Genomic DNA, 21,732 nt, shown 5'->3' with positions numbered 1-21,732 from the left:
AATTCACAATACCTACAGGGAGGGCACAAAGACAACAGAGCCAGGCTCTTTTCAGTCCTGCCCAGCGACAGGACAAGATGCAATGGGCACTATCTGACACACAAGAAGTGCTGAATGAACATAAGGAAATGACATTTTTTTTCCTAACTGTGTGTGACCAAGCACTGGACACAGATTGTCCAGAAATGTTGTAGCCCTAACATGTCAATATTTCCCCTCAGTTTTCAATGCAACACAAATATATTCTTTCACATGGAGATGCCTTCAAGATTTATAGCAAAATTACCCACTCCTAGAAAAACACTGGGTTTAGCTACCAAAAGAAACAAATGTTGTAGAACCCTGGACTTGCTACCTCTGACAGATGCATCTGATGAAACTATAAATTCACACTACACTGAGAAAAAACATTTTTATTTTCACTCAAGCCACACTTAATATTTCCCTACCCAGTTATCTATCTTTAACTGTTTCTGCAATAAAAGGAGGGCCAAAAGAGAAGCTCCATCCTCTGCTGGATATAAGGGGAAACCTAGTGACCGAGTGTCGTGGTTTAAACCCAGTCAGGTAATTTGTTCGCTCACTTCCCCCCTTTCTTGCCCTCCCCCTGCTCCCGGAGGGACGGAGAGGAGAATCGAAAAGAATGCAACTCCCACGGGTTGAGATAAGAACAGTTTAGTAACTAAGGTATAACACAGATCACTACTGCTACCATCAATGATAATAATGATAAAGGAAATAACAAGGGAAGAGAATACAACACCTCACCACCAGCTGACTGATAACTCACCCCCCCCCCAGCCCGACCAAGCACCGACCGATACCTCCTCCAACCTTGCAGTCTCTCAGCCCTTCCGGCTAACTCCCAGTTACCTCCTGGGCATGACGTGCTGTGGTATGGAATACCTCTTTGGTCAGTTTGGGTCAGGTGTCCTGTCTCTGCTTCCTCCCGGCTTCCCCTCCTCCCTGGCAGAGCATGAGGCTCACAAAGTCCTTGGCCAAACCAAAACATCCTTGTTATCAGCTCTGTTCCCGAGCTGAAATTCAAAACACTGCACTACACCAGCTACCAAGAAGGAGAAAAATGACTGCTACTGCTGAACCCAGGACATTATCCACCCCTTATTCCATACCATTCACGTCATGCTCAGATCCCACATTTTCAATATACCATCACTCTTATCTCAGAGCACTCTTATCTTAGTGCATGGACCAGTCCCGATAAAGCTGCTGAGTCCATCTGGTCCATGATGTCAGGCTCCACCTCTTGTAACAGTCTTCCAGAGCAGGAGAGACTGTGTGCAGTGTTCACACTTGTGAATAACCTGGGCAATAGTGTCCATTGCTAAGTCCACCCCTCTATCAGGAGTCCATCTCTATGTTGCATCTCTGCTCTGATGGCCTGAAGTGCCATGGGCCCACCAGGCTCAAAATAATTCACTGTCCCCTTAAGCAGTTTCTGCAGCTTGCTGCTGTGGACTCCATACAGCTGCCTTCCATCTCCGATGCTTCCAAAGCACTGGAGGGGCCCAGTGGACTAGATACTTGCCCATACTGTCCCACACACCCTGCCACTCATGACTGTCCAGCCTTGGGGAAAACCTCTTGGTCCCCCTATATTGTTGTCTAACCCCAGACAAGACCCAAACCTGACTCTGCTTAACTTCTGAGATCAGACAAAATGGTTGTGGGTAGAACACAGCCTGTGTGTGTGCCAACATGCTGATCCCCATCACAATCAGCAGGCAGGTCCCAAGGATACCCAAAGGCCATTCAAAACCTTCAGAACTCTCAGTTGATGCTGCTGTACTTGTCACTGGGGCTGGTGTAGCTGCTGTGCTTGCCGGCTCTCCCACCACCAGCTTCTCTGAGTCCAGCTCTTCCTCCTCTGCCTTGCTAGGAAATGCTGCGTGGTCTCCTGCATCCTCCTGGGGCTCGGCAGGCGGCTTCCGGGGCATGCTCTCAGCCGTCGCGGGGCTGGGCTCGGCCGCGGGGCTCGGCTCCTCCGCCGCCTTCTCCCGCTGCTTGGCAGCCGCCTCCTTCCACTCCTCGACTGCCCGGACCTCCTCCACCGGCAGCCGTCCCCCCGCGGCCTCCGGCCCCGCTCCCGCCGCCGCTTGGTCCCTGGGGCCGCTCTCCCGGGCCGCTTCGGCTGCCGCCGGCTCCCGGGGCCGCTCCCCTTCGGCTCCCCGCAGGCTCACGAAGATGGAGAGTAGGGTGAGGGCCAGGACGGTCAAGAGCAGCCGGACGGCCAGGTACAAGTCCACGGCCACGTCCGTCCCGCCCTGCTGCTGGAGCCCGCCCGTATTACAAGCCATTGCCATAAAGCACAGTGAGACGAGAACCTTAGCCCAGGCCCCACACTTGATAAACACTATCACAGCAAATACCGGCTCTACGTAAGTTACAACATTCTGAAGCTGTGAGATCAACAAGAACAACTCTGAGAGCCAATAAATCAGCATTGTGACGAGTGACTATTAATCCGGTCAGATCTGTCGTTATCTCAACCCTTCGTGCCCCACGTTGGGCGCCAAAAAGAACTGTCGTGGTTTAAACCCAGTCAGGTAATTTGTTCGCTCACTTCCCCCCCTTTCTTGCCCTCCCCCTGCTCCCGGAGGGACGGAGAGGAGAATCGAAAAGAATGCAACTCCCACGGGTTGAGATAAGAACAGTTTAGTAACTAAGGTATAACACAGATCACTACTGCTACCATCAATGATAATAATGATAAAGGAAATAACAAGGGAAGAGAATACAACACCTCAGCACCAGCCAACCGATAACTCGCCAACCGATAACTCGCCCCCCTCAGCCCGACCAAGCACCGACCGATACCTCCTCCAACCCTGCAGTCTCTCAGCCCTTCCGGCTAACTCCCAGTTACCTCCTGGGCATGATGTGCTGTGGTATGGAATACCTCTTTGGTCAGTTTGGGTCAGGTGTCCTGTCTCTGCTTCCTCCCGGCTTCCCCTCCTCCCTGGCAGAGCATGAGGCTCACAAAGTCCTTGGCCAAACCAAAACATCCTTGTTATCAGCTCTGTTCCCGAGCTGAAATTCAAAACACTGCACTACACCAGCTACCAAGAAGGAGAAAAATGACTGCTACTGCTGAACCCAGGACACCGAGGATGAGAAAAAGGCTGAGGTACTTAATACTGCCTTTGCCTCAGTCTTTAACAGCCATCCTCAAGGCACTCAGTTCCCTGAATTGGATGGCAGAGATGGGAATTCTCCATAATTCAGGAAGAAATGCTTAGCAACCTCCTGCTCCACTGCAATGTATACAACTCTATAGGGCCACATGGGTTCCACTCACGAGTGCTGAAGGAGCTGGCAGAGGAGCTTTCTAAACCACTCTTCAGCATTTATCAGCAGTCCTGCCTAGTGGGCAGGTCCCAGAGGACTGGAGGTTGGCCACTGTGATGCCTTTCTACAGAAAGGGCAGGAAAGATGACCTTGGAAACCTACAGGCCTGTCAGCCCAACCTCAGTGCTGGGGAAGGCTGTGGAGCAGATAATCCTAAGTGAGATCATAAAGCATGTGTTGGAAAACGGGATAAAGCCCTCTAGGGCACTTTAAAAATCCAGTTACCTTCTTAGTAGATACTGGGGCCCAGATGTCAACTCTCCAGAGGGATGCCACTGACAACAATGGAAAAGTTGCCAATAAGAAACCTATCCAAGTTACTAATGTTTTCGGCAACTCTAAATCAACCAACAGCTCAAATAAGTGTTGACTGTCAGGTGATGAGTCTCCTGTTATAAACACAGTCATAGTGGGGTATTTACCAAACATTAAGGGGCTTGATTTACATAAAGGCCATGCCTGGTGCCCTGTGTTCAGCAGTAGCAGTCATTTTTCTCCTTCTTCGTAGCCGGTGCAGTGCTGTGTTTTGACTTTCAGCCTGGGAACAGAGCTGATAACAATGATGTTTTGGTGTGGCCGAGAGGAAGCAGAGACAGGACACCTGACCCAAGCTAGCCAAAGAGGTATTCCATATCACAGCACGTCATGCCCAGGAGGTAACTGAGAGTTAGCCGGAAGAGCTGGGAGTCTGCAGGGTTGGAGGACGTATCGGTCAGTGCTTGGTTGGGCTGGGGGGGGCAAGTTATCGGTTGGCTGGTGCTGAGGTGTTATAATCTCTTTCCTTGTTATTTCCTTTATCATTATTATTATTGTAGTGATTTGTGTTATACCTTGGTTACTAAACTGTTCTTATCTCAACCCGTGGGAGTTGCATTCTTTTCGATTCTCCTCTCCGTCCCTCCAGGAGTAGGGGGAAGGCAAGAAGGGGGGGAAGTGGGTGAACAAGCTGTCTGGTTCGGTTTAAACCACGACAGTTCGTTTTGGCGCCCATCGTGGGGCACAAGGGGTTGAGATAACGACAGATCTGACTGGATTAATAGTCACTCGTCACAGTGCTGATTTATTGGCTCTCAGAGTTGTTCCTCTTGATCTCACAGCTTCAGAATGCTGTAACTTATTTAGAGCCGGTATTTTCTGTGTTAGTGTTTATCAAGCGTGGGGCTTGGGCTAAGGTTCTTGTCTCACTGTACTTTATAGCAATGACTTGTAATACGGGCAGGCTCCAGCAGCAGGGCGGGATGGACATGGCCATGGACTTGTACCTGGCCACCCAGCTAGCTCAGCTGGTAGAGCATGAGACTCTTAATCTCCGGGAGTAGGAGCTGGTGGCTGCTGAAGCGGCCAGGTAACTGCCCCCAGTTTATACAGTGGGCATGACGGGCTGTGGTATGGAATACCTCTTTGTCTAGTTTGGGTCAGGTGTCCTGTCTCTGCTTCCTCCCAGCTTTCCCTCCTCCCTGGCAGAGCAGGAGAATCACAAAGTCCTTGGTCAGAGCAAAAAATTACTTAGCAACATCTAAAAACACTGGTGTTATCAGAGCTGTTCCCAGGCTGAAAGTCAAAAACACAGTACTACACCAGCTACTAAGAAGAAGAAAAATAAATGCTACTGCTGAACCCAGGACAGTACCCACCCTTATTCCATGCCATTCACATCATGCTCAGATGCCACATTTTTCAATACACCATCACTCTTGTCCCATATATATACATATATATGTATACATACATACACACATCCAAAAACACACAAAGAGAGAGAGAGATCATTCCTTAGTGCATGGACCAATCCCTATAAAGCTGCTGAATTCATCTGGTCCATGATGTCAGGCGCCATCTCTTGTAACAGTCTTTCAGAGAAAGAGAGACTTTGTGCAGTGTTGGATTGCTGCCTGCGGGTGACACTGCGCAACTTGCCTGGTTTCAAAGATCATTCTTTGTTGGGACGATGATCGGAATAAAGTCAGGGCTGGCGGCTGGTGACCTGAGGACATCTGGTTGGTGGGCTATGAATGTGCTACATAGCAAGCAACAGAATACAACTGAGTTCATTGGCTGTTTTCCCCCAAAACGAAATCCCCTTGAGGTACACATCGGACTTCCCCATCTTCCTGCATTACCCACGGTCCTGGGTTCAGCAGTAGCAGTCATGTTTCTCCTTTGTGGTAGCTGGTGCAGTGCTGTGTTTTGACTTCCAGCCTGGGAACAATGTTGGTGAAACTGATGGTTTTGGTTGTTGCTAAGTGATGTGTACTCTGACCAAAGACTTTGTGAGGCTCATGCTCTGCCAGGGAGGAGGGGAAGCTGTGAGGAAGCAGGGACAGGGCGCCTGACCCGAGCTACCCAAAGAGGTATTCCATACCACAGCACATCATGCCCAGGGAGGGGGGTAACTGGGAGTTACCCGTAAGGACACGGGCTTCTGGGGGGGACTCGTTTCTTGACTGGTGGTATCGTATTCTCTTCCCTTGTTATTTTCCCTTATCATTGTTGTAGTTGGTAGTAGCGGTGGTGATTTGTGTTGTACATTGGTTGCTGGACTGTTCTTGTTTCAACCCGTAGGAGTTGCACCCTTTCGATCCTTCTCCCCGTTCCTCCGGGAGCGGGGAAGGGGAGAGCCCCGGTGGGGGGAGGGGGCCTCGATTGCTGTCAGCCTGGCACCACTCACTGGGAGTGAGTGAACAAATTGCCTGACTGGGTTTAAACCACGACAGTTCTTTTTGGCGCCCAACGTGGGGCACGAGGGGTTGAGATAAGAACAGATCTGACTGGATTAATAGTCACTCATCACAATGCTGATTTATTGGCTCTCAAGGTTGTTCCTCTTGATCTCACAGTTTCAGTATATTGTATCTTACTTCCATCCGGTATTTGCTGTATTAGTGTTTTCCAAGTGTGGGGCTTGGGCTAAGGTTTTTGTCTCATTGTACTTTATGGTAATGATTTGTAATACAATAGAATCATTGATCATGAAACTGATCTGGCTTATGTTCCCAGTGTGGTCACCACCTTTATACTTTGGGAGGTATATAATAGAAGTGCTTAGCAATTACACATCTTTTTTCTCCTTCTCAGGTGCTCAACCTGTGAAGGAGACATCCTTTTACCCTCCCAGTCGTCCCCCCAGACCATTTACATTTGAGAGTTTTGAATTTTTTGAATGGCCTTCTAATGCTGTTGAGACTTGTTTGCTGATCGTGATGGGAATCACCATGCTAGCACGCATACAGAGTGTGTTTTGCCCACGACTGATTTCAAGAGTTAAGCAGAGTCAGGTTTGGGTCTTGTCTGGGGTCAAACGACAATGTAGGAGGACCAAGAGATTTTCCCTGAGACTGGACAGCCATGATTGGCAGGGTGTGTGGGATAATCCGATGCTGGGATAATGGGGCCGATGGTCACGAACTAGAAGGTACAGAAGCCAAGCAGCTGGCATCACTTGCTAGAGAAGGGGGAATTGACAAAGCAATTGCAAGAGAGAAAAAGTCCCTCAGCCTTTGGAGGAGGCTCTTGGCAGCTGTGAAAGAAAGGTTTCCATATAAGGACGATGTTATGAGTCGTTTGGCCACGTGGACTACTATAGACAAAGGCATCCAGTCTCTGAGGGAATCAGCCATCGTAGAGATGATCTATCACATCAAGCCGAATAACGGGGATACACCTATAGATCCAGATGAAGTTGAATGTACACGACCCATGTGGCGAAAACTTACACGGAATGCACCGTCATCATATGCCCATTCATTAGCAACAGTAACCTGGAATGACATAGTACCACTAACAGTGGATGAAATGGTTCACAAACTCCGAGAGTTCGAAGACAATCTCACCCCTTCCATCATCTCAGCTGTGGAAAAACTGTCCCAGGACCTCGAACAATAGAGGGACAATCTATCTGATTTATCCAGCTCCTCAAGTGTACCAACACACGTCTCAGCTATTAACAAAAGGCGTCCTATTGTTCAAGAGAGGAGATACAGGAGGTATACCCCACGGGGTACCCTATGGTTTTACCTGCAGGATCAAGGAGAAGACATGACAAAGTGGGATGGAAAACCTACTTCAGCTTTGGAGGAACGGGTGAGTGAACTGAAGAGGGGAGCAAGGGCCAAGACTGATCGTCCCATGAGAGCTACGGCTTCAGTCTCTGGTGATCAGTTTCCCAGATGGAGTGGAAGAGCTGATTTTACTCCAGCTCCTGTGATAATGAAGAATAATCCCTTTTACCACAACTTAAGTGTCCAATGCTGTGACGACCATTAGAGGGGCCCTGCCTCCAGCCAGGTGGAATAGAGAGGGACAATCGGATTTACTGAACTGTGTGGATCAGATGGCCTGGCACATCAGTCCCACTGAAGTATAAGGCTCTAGTAGATACCGGTGCACTGTGTACCCTGATGCCATCAAGCTGTCAAGGGGTGGAACCCATCTATATTTCTGGAGTAACAGGAGGATCCCAAGAGTTGACTGTGCTGGAGGCTGAAATCAGCCTGACTGGGAGGGAATGGCAAAAGCACCCTATTGTGACTGGTCCAGAGGCTCCATGCATCCTCGGCATAGACTACCTCAAGAGAGGGTACTTCAAAGACCCAAAAGGGTACTGATGGGCTTTTGGTATTGCTGCTTTGGAGACTGAGGAAATTGAGCAGCTGTCCACCTTGCCTGGTCTCTCAGAAGATCCCTCTGCTGAGGGGGTTGCTGAAAGTTGAAGAACAACAAGTGCCAATTGCGACCACAACAGTGCACCGGCGGCAATATCGCACCAACCGAGACTCCCTGATTCCCATCCATCAGCTGATCCGTAGACTGGAGAGTCAGGGGGTGATCAGCAGGACCCGCTCACCCTTTAATAGCCCCATATGGCCAGTGCGAAAGTCTAATGGAGAATGGAGACTAACAGCAGACTATCGTGGCCTGAATGAAGTCACACCACCATTGAGTGCTGCCGTACCGGACATGCTAGAACTTCAGTATGAACTAGAGTCAAAGGCAGCCAAGTGGTATGCCACAACTGATATTGCCAATGCATTTTTCTCCATTCCTTTGGCAGCAGAGTGCAGGCCACAGTTTGCTTTTACTTGGAGGGGTGTCCAGTTCACTTGGAACCGACTGCCCCAGGGGTGGAAACACAGCCCTACCATTTGCCATGGACTGATCCAGACTGCACTGGAACAGGGGCAAGCTCCAGAACACCTGCAATACATTGATGACATTATTGTGTGGGGCAATACAGTGGAAAAAGTCTTTGAGAAAGGGAGGAAAATAATCCAAATCCTGCTGAAAGCCGGTTTTGCCATAAAACGGAGTAAGGTCCCGTGGTGCACATGAAGAATTTGCTGGGGAAGACAGTCTGGGTTATTCCTGCTTCAGGTAAAGGCAAACCCACTCGTGGGATTGCTTTTGCTCAGGGACCTGGATATACTTGGTGGGCAATGCGGGAAGATGGGGAAGTCCAATGTATACCCTCAAGGGGATTTGATTTTAGGGGAAAACAGCCAATGAACTCAATTGTATGCTGTTGCCTGCTGTGTAATACTTTTATAGCCCATCAACTAGATGTTTTCAGGTCACCAGCGACTGGCCCTGACTTCCCTCCAACCATCATCCCAACAGAGAATGAACTTTGATAGAACCAGATGAGTTCTGCAGTTGCCGTGGTTTAAACCCAGTCAGGTAACTCGTTCGCTCACTTCCCCCCCCTTTCTTGCCCTCCCCCTGCTCTCGGAGGGACGGAGAGGAGAATCGAAAAGAATGCAACTCCCACGGGTTGAGATAAGAACAGTTTAGTAACTAAGGTATAACACAAATCACTACTGCTACCATCAATGATAATAATGATAAAGGAAATAACAAGGGAAGAGAATACAACACCTCAGGACCAGCTGACCGATAACTCGCCCCCCAAGCCCGACCAAGCTCCAACCGATACCTCCTCCAACCCTGCAGTCCCCCAGCCCTTCCGGCTAACTCCCAGTTACCTCCTGGGCATGACGTGCTGTGGTATGGAATACCTCTTTGGTCAGTTTGGGTCAGGTGTCCTGTCTCTGCTTCCTCCTGGCTTCCCCTCCTCCCTGGCAGAGCATGAGGCTCACAAAGTCCTTGGCCAAACCAAAACATCCTTGTTATCAGCTCTGTTCCCGAGCTGAAAGTCAAAACACTGCACTGCACCAGCTACCAAGAAGGAGAAAAAATGACTGCTACTGCTGAACCCAGGACAGCAGTAAAGGAACGACCATCATCAGCAGGCAACAATCCAATACTGCACACAGCCTTTCCTGCCCTGAAAGATTGTTACAACAGATGGAACCTGACATCATGGACCGAATGGACTCGGCAGCATTATAGGGATTGGTCCATGCACTAAGAAAATTATCTTTTCCTCTTGGTCTGTATGTATAGGGATATATATATGTGGGAGAGCGATGGTGTATTGAAAATGTGGGATCTGAGCATGACATGAAGGTGTTGAATAAGGGGTGGATAATGCCCTGGGTGCAGCAGTAGCAGTCATGTTTCTCCTTTGTGGTAGCTGGTGCAATGCTGTGTTTTGACTTCCAGCCTGGGAGCAATGTTGGTGAAACCGATGTTTTCAGTTGTTGCTAAGTGATGTTTACCCTGACCAAGGACTTTGTGAGGCTCATGCTCTGCCAGGGAGGAGGGGAAGCAGGGAGGAAGCAGAGACCGGGGGCGCCTGACTCGGGCTAGCCAGGGAGGTATTCCATACCACAGCACGTCATGCCTGGGGTGGGTGGTAACTGGGAGTTACCCGAAAGGACACAGGCTTCCGGGTGGAACTCATTTCTTGGCCAGTGGTATCGTATTCTCTTCCCTTGTTATTTTCTCTTATCACTGTTGTAGTTGGTAGTAGCGGTGGTGATTTGTGTTGTACATTGGTTGCTGTACTGTTCTTGTCTCAACCCATAGGACTTGCACCTTTTTGATCCTCCTCCCCTTCCTCCGGAAGCGGGGAAGGGGAGAGCCCCGGTGGGGGCGCCTCGATTGTTGTCAGCCCGACACCACTCACTGGGAGTGAGTGAACAAATTGCCTGACTGGGTTTAAACCACGACACCCACCAAGTATATCAAGGTCCCTGAGTGAAAGCAATCCCATGAGTGGGTTTGCCTTTACCTGAAGCAGACTTCCCCAGCAAATTCTTTATGTGCACCACAGGAACTTTGTCCCATTCTACAGTATGGAAAAGTTCTGACTGGGGTGGGCCAGCCCCGTTGGCAGATCCCCTAGTGTTGACCAACCAGGGGGCTGTTGGTAAATGTGTATCCCAATGTTTGAAAGTCCCACCACCCATTGCTCTCAGTGTAGTCTTTAACAGCCCATTGTACCGTTTGATTTTCCCAGAGGCTGGTGCATGGTAGGGGATGCGATATACCTACTCAATGCCATGCTCTGTGGCCCAAGCGTCTATATGGTTGGTCCAGAAATGAGTCCCATTGTCTGACTCAATTCTCTCTGGGGTGCCGTGTCGCCACAAAATCTGTTTCTCAAGGCCCAGGATAGTGTTTCTGGCAGTGGCGTGGGACACAGTGTGTTTCCAGCCATCTGGTGGCTGCTTCCACCATGGTAAGCACATGGCGCTCACCTTGGTGCTTTGCTGGGAGTATGATTTAATCAATCTGCTAGGCCTCCCCATATTTGTACTTCAGCCATCATCCTCCATACCAAAGAGGCTTTAACCGTTTAGCTTCCCTATTTGCAGCACATGTTTCACACTTGTGAATAACCTGGGCAACAGTGTCCATTTTAAAGTCCACCCCTTGATCATGAGCCCGTCTATTTGTATAGATGGCTGGATGGCTTTCACTTCAGCAAATTTACTCGATTCACCCTCCCCTTCAGCAGTTTCTGCAACTCGTTGTAGGGGACTCCATACAACAGCATTCCATCTCTGATGCTTCCAAAGCGCTGGAAGACTCAGTGGACTAGATACTTGCCCATACTCTCCCACACTCCCTGCCACTCATGACTGTCCGGCCTTGGGGAAAATCTCTTGCTCCTCCTATACAGTCATCTAACCCTAGACAAGGCCCAAACCCGACTTTGCATGACTTTTGAGATCAGAGGAAACGGGCCATTCTCAGGGTGGTACGGTCATGGGTAAAACACTCTGTATGATCAACATGCTAATTCCTATCACAATCAACAGGCAGTTCTCAACAGTAACCAAAGGTCATTCAAAACCTTCAGAACTCTCAAATGATGCTATAAATAGTCGGGGGGGGGGGGGGGGCAGGAATGTAAGAGAATATCTCCTTCATAGGTTGACCACCTGAGGAGGGGGAAAAAAGACATGTAATTGCTAAACACTTCTATTATATACCTCCCAAAGTATAGAGATGATGACCACACTGGGAATGCAAGCCAGATCAGTTTCATGATCAATGAGTCTATTGTATTACAAGTCATTACTATCAAGTACAGTGAAACAAGAACCTTAAGCCCAAGAACCCCAGCCGATAAATACTAAAACAGTAAAAACCAGCTGTAAGTAAGATACGACATGCTGAAACCCTGAGATCAAGAGCAACAACTTTGAGAGCCAATAAATCAGCGTTGTGAGGAGTGACTATTAATCTGAAACAACAAAAGCTTATCACAAATATGGTTAGACATGCTCTAGTCAGAAGTGTCATTATCTCAACCCTTCATGCCACACGTTGGGTGCCAGAAAGAACTGCCTTGGTTTAAGCCCAGCCAGCAACCCAGAACCAAGCAGCCACTAGCTCACTCCCCCCGCTCCCAGAGGAATGGGGAGGCGAATCAAAAGAACGTAACTCCCACGGGTTGAAATAAGAACAGTCCAGTAACTAAGGTATAACACATAAACCACTACTGCTACCACCAATAATAATAATAATAAGGGAAATAACAAGGGAAGAGAATACAACCGCTCACCTCCCGCCAACCGATAAACAGCCTGAACCAAGCAGTGACCTAGCCCTTCCGGCTAACTGCCCCCAGTTTATATACTGGGCATAACGTGCTATGGTATGGAATACCTCTTTGGCTTGTTTGGGTCAGGTGTCCTGTCTCTGCTTCCTCCCAGCTTCCTGTCCTCCCTAGCAGAGCAGGAGACTCTGAGAGTCCTTGGTTAGAGTAAACATTACTTAGCAACAACTAAAAACATTAGCGTTATCAGCGTTGTTCCCAGGCTGAAAGTCAAACACACAGAACTGCACCAGCTACGAAGAAGGAGAAAAATGACTGCTACTGCTGAACCCAGGACTCCATGGGTTCTCTTTGGGAATTATCAGAGTGCAATTTGTAAACAGAACAGGCACTAGAAGACAGAATGCCCTTAGAGTTAAAATAATGAGGATTTAGTGGAATGCCAGGACAGGCAGTAAAAATTATTAAGACTGAGGAGGACCAGGGAAGATTTGAAACCTTCTCCAGCAGAGCCCCTGGTTACATTTAGGTTGTGGAATGATAAAGTAAAATTCCTTGTAGATACAGAACCTACCTATTCCTTTATAAATACTTTTAAAGGGCAATTAAGCACACAAACAGCTTCAGTCATTGGCACCACAGGGCAAAAAGAAAACTGGGCTTTCTTTCAAAATTGGTAAAGAGATGTCGACCCATCAATTTCTTTACATGCCCCAAGTGCCCCATGCCATTATTGGGTAGGGATATACTGAGTAAATTACATGCATAAATTACATTTAAAGAAGAAAAAAAAATCATATACATATTCCTGATGAAAACGCCATGGAAGCCCAAGTTTTTCCATTACAGAAACCAGGCACTGAGCCAGAGGAAGTGAAGAACGCAGTCACCTCACTAGTATGGGCTACTGAAGCACCAGGATGATCACTAAATGCAGAACCAGTAACTATTCATCTGTCTGGTAAGACAGAAACAACACCCTATAGAACTGGAAGCAAGAAAAGGACTAGAGCCTTCAACTGAAAATTTTATTGAATACTTTGGGACAAAAAATTGACTGTTTTTGTACCTCGCATGATAACAAGCATCCTGGAACAGAAAAGCAGTCATTGACTTTCCCCAAACAGGCTGTTAAAGTATCAGGCCATGCTTTTGGAACAAGAGGACATAAAATTGAAAGCAACTAAGCTTTTGAAAACAGCAGTGTTTCTGACAACTGATCCAGAAGGAAGAAGGCTGACTCAAAATTGTTAATAGACTGTTGAGCATGTGCAGATTGATATGACAGGAATACAAGCTACATCTCTGAAGGATGTGAACTGTGAGCTGTTTGTGGATGGTAGTAGCTTCAAGAAAAATGGAAGCTGGAAAGCAGAATATTAGACTTCATTGGACACATTAAGTAGACAAGTAACCCTAGGTCTACTTTATACCCTGTATGGAAGAAGAGTCCCTATTAGAGCTAAATACTGGGGAAAGGTGAAAAGGGATGTGGATCTCCAAGATGACAAATGGGCAGGGCCCTCTTATGCAGTAGAATTCAGATGAGGCCTACAAAGCTTTTTATTACCTGGTCTTATGGCTCTGGAAAATAGGATTTTGATAGAAAACTTGGCAAGTAGAAACGTTATCTAAGGCTACCAGAAAAGGATCTTAAATTATTAACCAACAAGTACAAGAAAAAGCAAAAATGACCCTGCAGAATCAATTAGCATTAGATTTGCTACTAGCAAAGGAACAAGGAGTTTGTGGACACCCAAAATTAGAAAGAGAACACTGCTGTGTACACATTCCAAATATTACCAAAGATTTACAAAAGCAACTTGATGAAATGTATAAAACAGCAGAAGACTGCAGAGTGTAAGAGACTGATCTGAAATCAGACTCCACTGTCCACTGTCTCAAAGACTGGTCTGAGAAGCTGAGGTGGAATTCCACCTCTTTTGTCTCAGAGATGGGTGGGAGGAGTTAAGACTCCTCCATCCATTGCTGGGAGAAGGGTGTGAGTAGCTGAACTGGGACTCCACCATCCACTGCCTGAGGGATGAGTGGGAAAAGCTAAGACTCTTCTGCCCATTACCCGGAGGAGTGGTGTGAGGAATTGCTACCCATTATCCCAAGAATTGCTCCAGACACCTGTGTGTGCAGACACATGCAGTTGAAGAGCTGCCTGCAAGACCCGGGAAACTGGTCCACAGGAACGTGTAATACATGACATGAAGAAGAGAGATACTCCCCCCAGTTCATTATAAAAGGGGGAAAAGGTAATCACCAAGAGACACATCAACAAGGGAGCGATTGCCATGAGGATGGCCCCAGAAGGACACTCTCCACCAATGACTACTATGGATCCTAAGGGACACCCTCCATGAGGCATCACCATGAGACACACTCCAAGGAGTACCTTCAAGGGGACAATTCCAAAAGGACACCTCCACCAGGACATCCACCTCTGATGACAGCTACAGACTCCTGGGGGGCACTCAGCTCTGATAGTGACTATGAACTGAAACAAGGGGGCACAAAATCACAAAATGGAATATAGAAACTTCTAGAATTAGTTTTAAGTAATGTTAAGTTTGATGGCTTTGTAACAGTAGCAATGGAAAATTACTGAGGTGCATGTTACATAGAGAAAAAAAACAGAGTACAGCTAGAGAACATACTGAGAATTCCCACAAGATAAAACGCTATAGTAGACATAGTTTAAGAAAAACAGTCTAGAAGAACAGGACACAGGGATAAGGAGTATCTGGGAATTGCAGGTGTCCAGGATGGGCTACAGTTAAACTAACTGATAAGTAGGAGCATAGGAGGATTATTATGTCTCTGGTGCTAACAAACCAATTAAACTGGTATGAGCATCTACTGTACATGCTTCAAAAGCTGCCAGAAGTGATGAAGATTGTTGGAAGAAGTAAACGACCCTCAGAGACCACCACCACAATTCTGTATGCATGTGGGGAACTTTCTGGAAAATTATGTAATCCATACATAGCCTCATGAATATGTATGTATGCCCAGTGGCTATAAAAGGATGGCTTGTGTGGCAATGGGGAGACCCATGTTAGGAGGAGCTACCCCCAGTGTCTCCTGGCACCGCAATAAAGAATACCTGCTTGTCAGCTTGAAAACTTTGTTGGCAAGTTTGTTCCTGGAGTTTTCTCCGAATCAGAACCCTGAAGGACTCACACCACCAACGACATCCCCCTCTGATGACAACTACAGATTCCTGGGGGGCACTCTGCTCTGATACCGACTATGAACCCTGAAGGACTCCCACCACCAATGACATCCTATTGCTATCCCCTTTATTAAAATAACTTCCATTTTTTATGATAACTGTCTTTTTGTAATAAACTTACTAACTGATTACGGTACTTGACCTCATTTGTGTCTTAATTTCACTCCTGGGGTCACAAACAGAAACAGGGTCCAACACTGGGGTTTTCCACAATTGAACCCTGACACAGAGCTATTACAGGCTGCCAAAACTAATTGGCTAAACAAAATTTTGCAATTCTTTAGTGGGGCGGTCCCTACAGGAATGCTTGTCCACCTTAATAAAAGGTGTAATAACAATATTAATATTCAGTGTTTGTACAGGGTGTTGCCCTGGTTTCAGCTGGAACAGCTACTTTTCTACTTACTGGTAGCTCTGCAGTGCTGAGTTTTGGCTTTAGTCTGAGAACAGTGATGATAACACACCAGTGGTTTAGCTGCCGCTCAATAGTGCTTATCCTAGTCAAGAACTTTTCAGCCTTATGCTCTGCCAGCGAGGATGGGCAGAAGAAGCCCAGAGGGAGAAGAGACAGGACACCTGACCCAAACTAACCAAACGGATATTACATACCACAGGACATCATGCTCAATATATAAAGTAGGAGGGAGTTACCCAGAAGGGATGGGTCATTGCTCAGGTCAGCCTGGGTATCAGCTTGTGAGGAATTTTACTGTTCATCACTTGAGTTTATTGTTGGTTTGTTTGGCTTTTCCCCCCCCCCCTTTCTCTTTTAACTTTATATTCTCTCCCCTTGTTATTTCCCTTACCTTCATTACTAGTAGTAGTACATCGTACTTTACTTATTATATTATAGGCCCACTGCAGGAGAGGATCTGCTTCAAGACCATCTTAAGAGCCTGAACGTGCACAAGTCCACAGGACCAGATGAAAGCCATCCACGGGACCTGAAGGAGCTGGAGAATGAAGTTGCTAAGCCACTGTCCATCATATTTGAAAAATCAAGGCAGTCAGGTGAAGTTCCCAATGACCGGAAAAAGGGAAACATAACCACAATTTTCAAGAAGGGGAAAATGGATGATCCAGAGAATTACAGAACAGTCAGTCTCACCTCTGTGCCTGGCAAAATCTTGGAGCAGATTCTCCTGGAAAGCATGGTAAAGGCACACGAAAAACAATGCGGTGCTTGGTGACAGCCAGCATGGCTTCACTAAGGGGATATCCTGCCTGACCAATTTGGTGGCCTTCTAGGATGGGGCTACAGAACTGATGGACAGGGGTAGAGCAGTTGATGTCATCTAGCTGGACGTGTGCAAAGCGTTCAACACTGTCCCACACTACATCCTTGTCTCTAAATTGGAGAGACAACAATTTGATCGGTGGACCACACGGTGGATAAAGAACTGGCTGGATGGCTGCATGCAAGGAGTTGCGGTCAATGGCTCAAAGTCCAGCTGGAGACTAGTAACAAGTGGTGTCCTCAGGGATTGGTGTTGGGACCGGTCTTGTTCAACATCTTTGTCAGTGACATGGACAGTGGTATTGAATGCGCCCTCAGCAAGTTTGCCGATGACGCCAAGCTGTGAGGTTTGGCTGATACGCTAGAGGGAAGGAATGCCATCCAGAGGGACCTCGACATGCTTATCAGGTGGGATGATGCCAACCTTATGAAGTTTAACCATGACAAGTACAAGGTCCTATACCTCAGTCAGAGCAATCCCAGGCACAGCTACAGGTTGGGCAGAGAAGAGATTCAGAGCAGCCCTGGGGAGAAGGACTTGGGGGTGTTGGTTGATGAGGAAATGAACATGAAGCGGCAGTGTGCGCTCACAGCCCAGAAAGCCAACTGTACCCTGGCCTGCGTCAAAAGGAGTGTGACCAGCAGGTCGAAGGAGGTGATCCTGCCCCTCTACTCAGCTCTCAGGAGACCTCACTTGGAGTACTGTGTACAGTTCTGGTGTCCTCAACATAAAAAGGACACGGAACTGTTGGAACAAGTCCAGAGGAGGGCCACAAGGATGATCAGGGGACTGGAGCACTTCCCATATGAAGACAGGCTAAGAAAGTTGGGGCTGTTCTGCCTGGAGAAGAGAAGGCTGTATGGAGACCTCACAGCAGTCTTCAAGTATCTGAAGGGGGCCTATAAGAATGCTAGGGAGGGACTCTTAATTAGGGACTGTAGTGATAGAACAAGGGGTAACAGATTAAAACTTAAACAGGGGAAGTTTAGACTGGATATAAGGAAGAAGTTCTTTACTGTAAGGGTGGTGAGGCACTGGAATGGGTTGCCCAGGGAAGTTGTGAATGCTCCATCCCTGGCGGTGTTCAAGGCCAGGTTGGACAGAACCTTGGGTGACATGGGTTAGTGTGAGGTGTCCCTGCCCATGATAGGGGGGGGTGGAAATAGATGATCTTAAGGTCCTTTCCAACCTTAACTATTCTATGATTCTATTAAACTGTTCTTCTTTCAACCCCATGGGTTTACATTCTTTTGATTCTCCTCCCCTTCCTGCCAGGGGGTGGAAGCAAACAGCTGAGTTACCAGTGGAGAGGGGACTAGAAAAAACAGTAGTGGAAGTAATCAGGGAAATAACTAAATACTTCGAAAAAAGGGAAGTGATACCAAATTAAACTAGTATTCATTGTATATAGAGACTTAGCCATGGACAAGGCTAAAAGGATTCTCAAGATAAGGAAGGCACGCAACAAGAGAACCACATCTTCTCGCAAATCAGTGTAGGCCTTCCTCCTGTTAATAAGGCCTGAGAAATAGGTAAATGGCTGCAAAACAAAACTTCAGGAGCCTCTCAGGGTCTTTAATCTGCCCAAACATGAACATGTAGTTAACTGCAAGGCTAAACAAGCATTCCAATGTCCTTAACTAATGAATTTCCATAAAAGGGTAAAATGAGTGGGGGTATCTCTCCCTAAATGACCATGACCCCCAGAGACCCCTCCTCAAAATTCAGTGCCTGTGCCTCAGCCTTATCTACCAAAGTTACCTTATGCAATGATCAACAAGAATTTGGTGAGCATTTTACAGAATTACAATGAATACTCATATAACAAAAGGTATATAAAACGTAAACTGTCTCTTCTCTGTGTCCGTGATAGGCAGAGTGATCCCCATACACCCAGTACTGCAATAAAGTAATTTAGGCTTCTAACCTGTCGTTTTGGTTGGAGAGTTTATTTCCCCAATTTCGGCAACACTACTAGGAAGAAAGTTAACTCTATCCCAGCCAAAACGATGACACAAGTCTGCAACCTTTCTTTGTTAATGTACACACTTCCTAGAGTTAGCTCATTGTGAATCCAAAGGCTGTGCTTAGAGCACTCAACTAGTTACATGAACCCTAGGTACCATTTTCTGCTTGGGGTTTGTTTTGGGGGTTTATTTCAGAAAATATAAACACAGAACTGCTCTGCCTCAAGTGCAAGATTCTGTATATAAACTAGCACTATAAGAATTACGATTAACCTAAGGGAAGGATAATAAAAGCCTTATTGAAGGCTCACAGCTTCTTTTTTCAACTGCCTCTTCTCCCCAGAAATAACCCAATTAAAAACCTCTATACTTCCACAGATATCAGACACATACTTTCCACTGAGAAAAGGTGGAAAGGCCCACCCTCCCCAAGGGGAAGCACCCAGAAACAGACAGGTACCCGGTGGGGTTCAGAAGCGCTGCTACTCACTGGTTCGTGGGGGGAGCGTTGAGCGGGATGGCCACTTCCTCCTCTTCATACTCCGGCCCATCCAACGAGTCGCCTTCATCCACGGTCCCCAGCGCCCCCGCCAAGCAAAGTAGCTGTGGTGGTAGCAAGGAAAAGGCGACAGTACCGGGTTCAGGTGGGGGCAAGACCCTTCCGGACGCCTCCAGCTCCTGGCCCTGGTCAATTGCTGTCACGGCGCTACCGCCTCCGGACACGAGAGTGGCAGGTCCCGAACCTACCGCCAGGAACCCCAACGCCGAGCACAAAGCCGGACCACCAGCGCCCAGGCTGCCCCCGCCAGAGTCCACCAGAAAGGGTCCCTGAGACCCCAGCTCCTTGCCTCGGCATAAAGTGGCATAGTGTTCCGACGCAGCTTTGTCAACGGATCCCACCATCCCGGCGGAAGTAAACGAGCCGCCCTCCTCAGCGCCGGCATCAGCCGCCATCATGGCGAGCCTCGCCTTTCCTACCTCCCGCGCGCTGACCGCCAGGTAGACAACAACAACTACCCCTTCTCTACACTTTTGCCTTCAGGGAGCAGAACTGAGACAAGAATAAGATTTCTCCAGCAGAGTCGAATTCTTAACAATAACCCTCAAGGCGCCTAAAGTAACACTACTAAAACCCCAAGACTACTAATTTACACTGCTGCGACCGCGAGGGGAAGCGACTCCTACAAAGATATAACTCCACCCACTACCCCGCCCCCAAGAGCCAGTGAGGGTGCGTCATTGCATGGGCGGAGCAAAGAAAAAAAGAAGGGAGGGAGCTAACTTGCTAACGGCAGAGAAAAAGAGTGGCGTGGCGTGGCGTGGCGTGGCGTGGCGTGGCGTGGCGTGGCGTGGCGTGGCGTGGCGTGGCGTGGCGTGGCGTGGCGTGGCGTGGCGTGGCGTGGCGTGGCGTGGCGTGGCGTGGCGTGGCGTGGCGTGGCGTGGCGTGGCGTCTCGCGGAGAACGAGGTAGTCGGGAGCGAATATGGTGGTATGTTCTCTGTTCTTTCTTGATGGGTGTGAAATACATCAAGAGAATAATAAGGAGTCTCCCATCATCCCTATCTCGGGGGTACGCTAAAGAAACAAACAAGCAAACAAACAAATAAACCAGCAATATAATACTATAACAACCAAACAGGAAAAGGCTGATATTCCCCAGGTAGTGTTATAAATGTGGCTCAAATAAATTGACGAGAGCCAGACCAATGAATCAAATCGGTTTATTGAGCAAGCGACAGCAAGCAAAACAGCGCTGGGCGGCCGGGGAGTCTCTGCTCCGCCAACGGCACGCACCCCACTTCCCCAAGGTCACTGGTTTTATACTCTTCTTCATCCGATATACGTGTCACCTCCTGGCGTCCTCTGCATCTGTGTGATCTGTAGATAAGGGGTCTCATTCTGTCTCCTGGTGGGTGTTAGATAAGGGGTCTCATTCTGTCTCCTGGTGGGTGTGGTGAGGAAGGCTCCTTATCTCCTTCGGGGTTTCATTCTGTCTCCTGGTGGGTGTGGGGAGGAAGGCTCCTTATCGCCTTCCCCATGCATCCTTTACTTTAACAGATACCCGCGGTCTATAAGCAACATTTCAAAGCACCGTAATTTTCCAGTAACTATTAAGCAAGCAAGTAACTCCTAAGAAAGCAAGATTTGATTAACAAACAGGAATTTACTCATTACAATCCCCCCTTTTTCTGTTTACCATTTTGTTCATCAAATCTTTGGAGTGCCGCGTGGCTTAAAATTAAGGCGTCTTCTACTGCAGATTCCTTATCTAGTGGCTGGTATTGAGCCCTAATGAGCATCAAGTGGGTGGCCTCTAACCTGCTTTGTACAATTGCAATCACTTTGTTAAACACACAGGGGCCAAAAGTTAGTCCCAGAATTACCAATATTAAGGGCCCTGCAATGGTAGACAGTAATGTAGTCAACCATGGAGAGTAATTAAACCATGACTCATACCAACTTTGTTGGGCTTCTCACTCCCTTTTTCTTTTTTCTAGTCCTTCTCAAAGCTTGGTCATGGTATCTCTTACAATTCCAGTATGATCAGCATACACACAACATTCTTCCTTAAGTGCGGTGCAAAGCCCTCCTTGTTGTAGGAACATTAGGTCTAATCCTCTTTGATTTTGTAACACTACTTCAGATAACGACCCTACAGATTTTTCTAGGGCACTTATAGATAGTTGGATTCTGACTAAGTCCTCATCTACAGCCATTCTTAAGGTGTGAAATTCTTTACTTTGTTTTACTAATGAGGCTATTCCTGTACCTACTCCTGTACCTCCCAAGATCATCAAAGTGGCAATCGTTAATGCAGTGAAAGGTTCTCCTTTAAACAGGTGATAATCTTGGGCAGTCTGGTGGTCATACATAAAATTTTCAGGATGGTAAAGAATTCTTGGTATTATCATTACTTGGATACAAAAATCTGAGGAATCATTAAACAATTCTAGCGACAGGCAAGGTGTTACACCTATGGTTTGAGCAAACCCACTTGGCATTTTTGGCT

General features: G+C 47.6%; 1 protein-coding gene across 1 annotated transcript in view; it reads right to left on the bottom strand.

Moving 5' to 3' along the window:
• Window positions 1-19,845, bottom strand: part of LOC133262742 (ras GTPase-activating protein 1-like) — a 124,475-nt gene extending 104,630 nt beyond the window's left edge. Inside the window, exon 1 of the mRNA XM_061442189.1 lies at window positions 19,214-19,845. Coding sequence (XP_061298173.1) covers window positions 19,214-19,680 — 467 coding nt within the window. The 5' untranslated portion in view covers window positions 19,681-19,845. The remainder of the gene's footprint in view (window positions 1-19,213) is intronic.
• Window positions 19,846-21,732: the final 1,887 nt, after the last annotated feature.

The sequence above is a fragment of the Pezoporus flaviventris genome, unplaced genomic scaffold, assembly GCF_033815535.1.
Source record: "Pezoporus flaviventris isolate CSIRO_AGI_PZ_B2104156 unplaced genomic scaffold, CSIRO_AGI_Pfla_v1 ptg000219l, whole genome shotgun sequence".
Taxonomy (NCBI): domain Eukaryota; kingdom Metazoa; phylum Chordata; class Aves; order Psittaciformes; family Psittacidae; genus Pezoporus; species Pezoporus flaviventris.
This window is presented reverse-complemented; position numbering and strand designations above follow the sequence as displayed.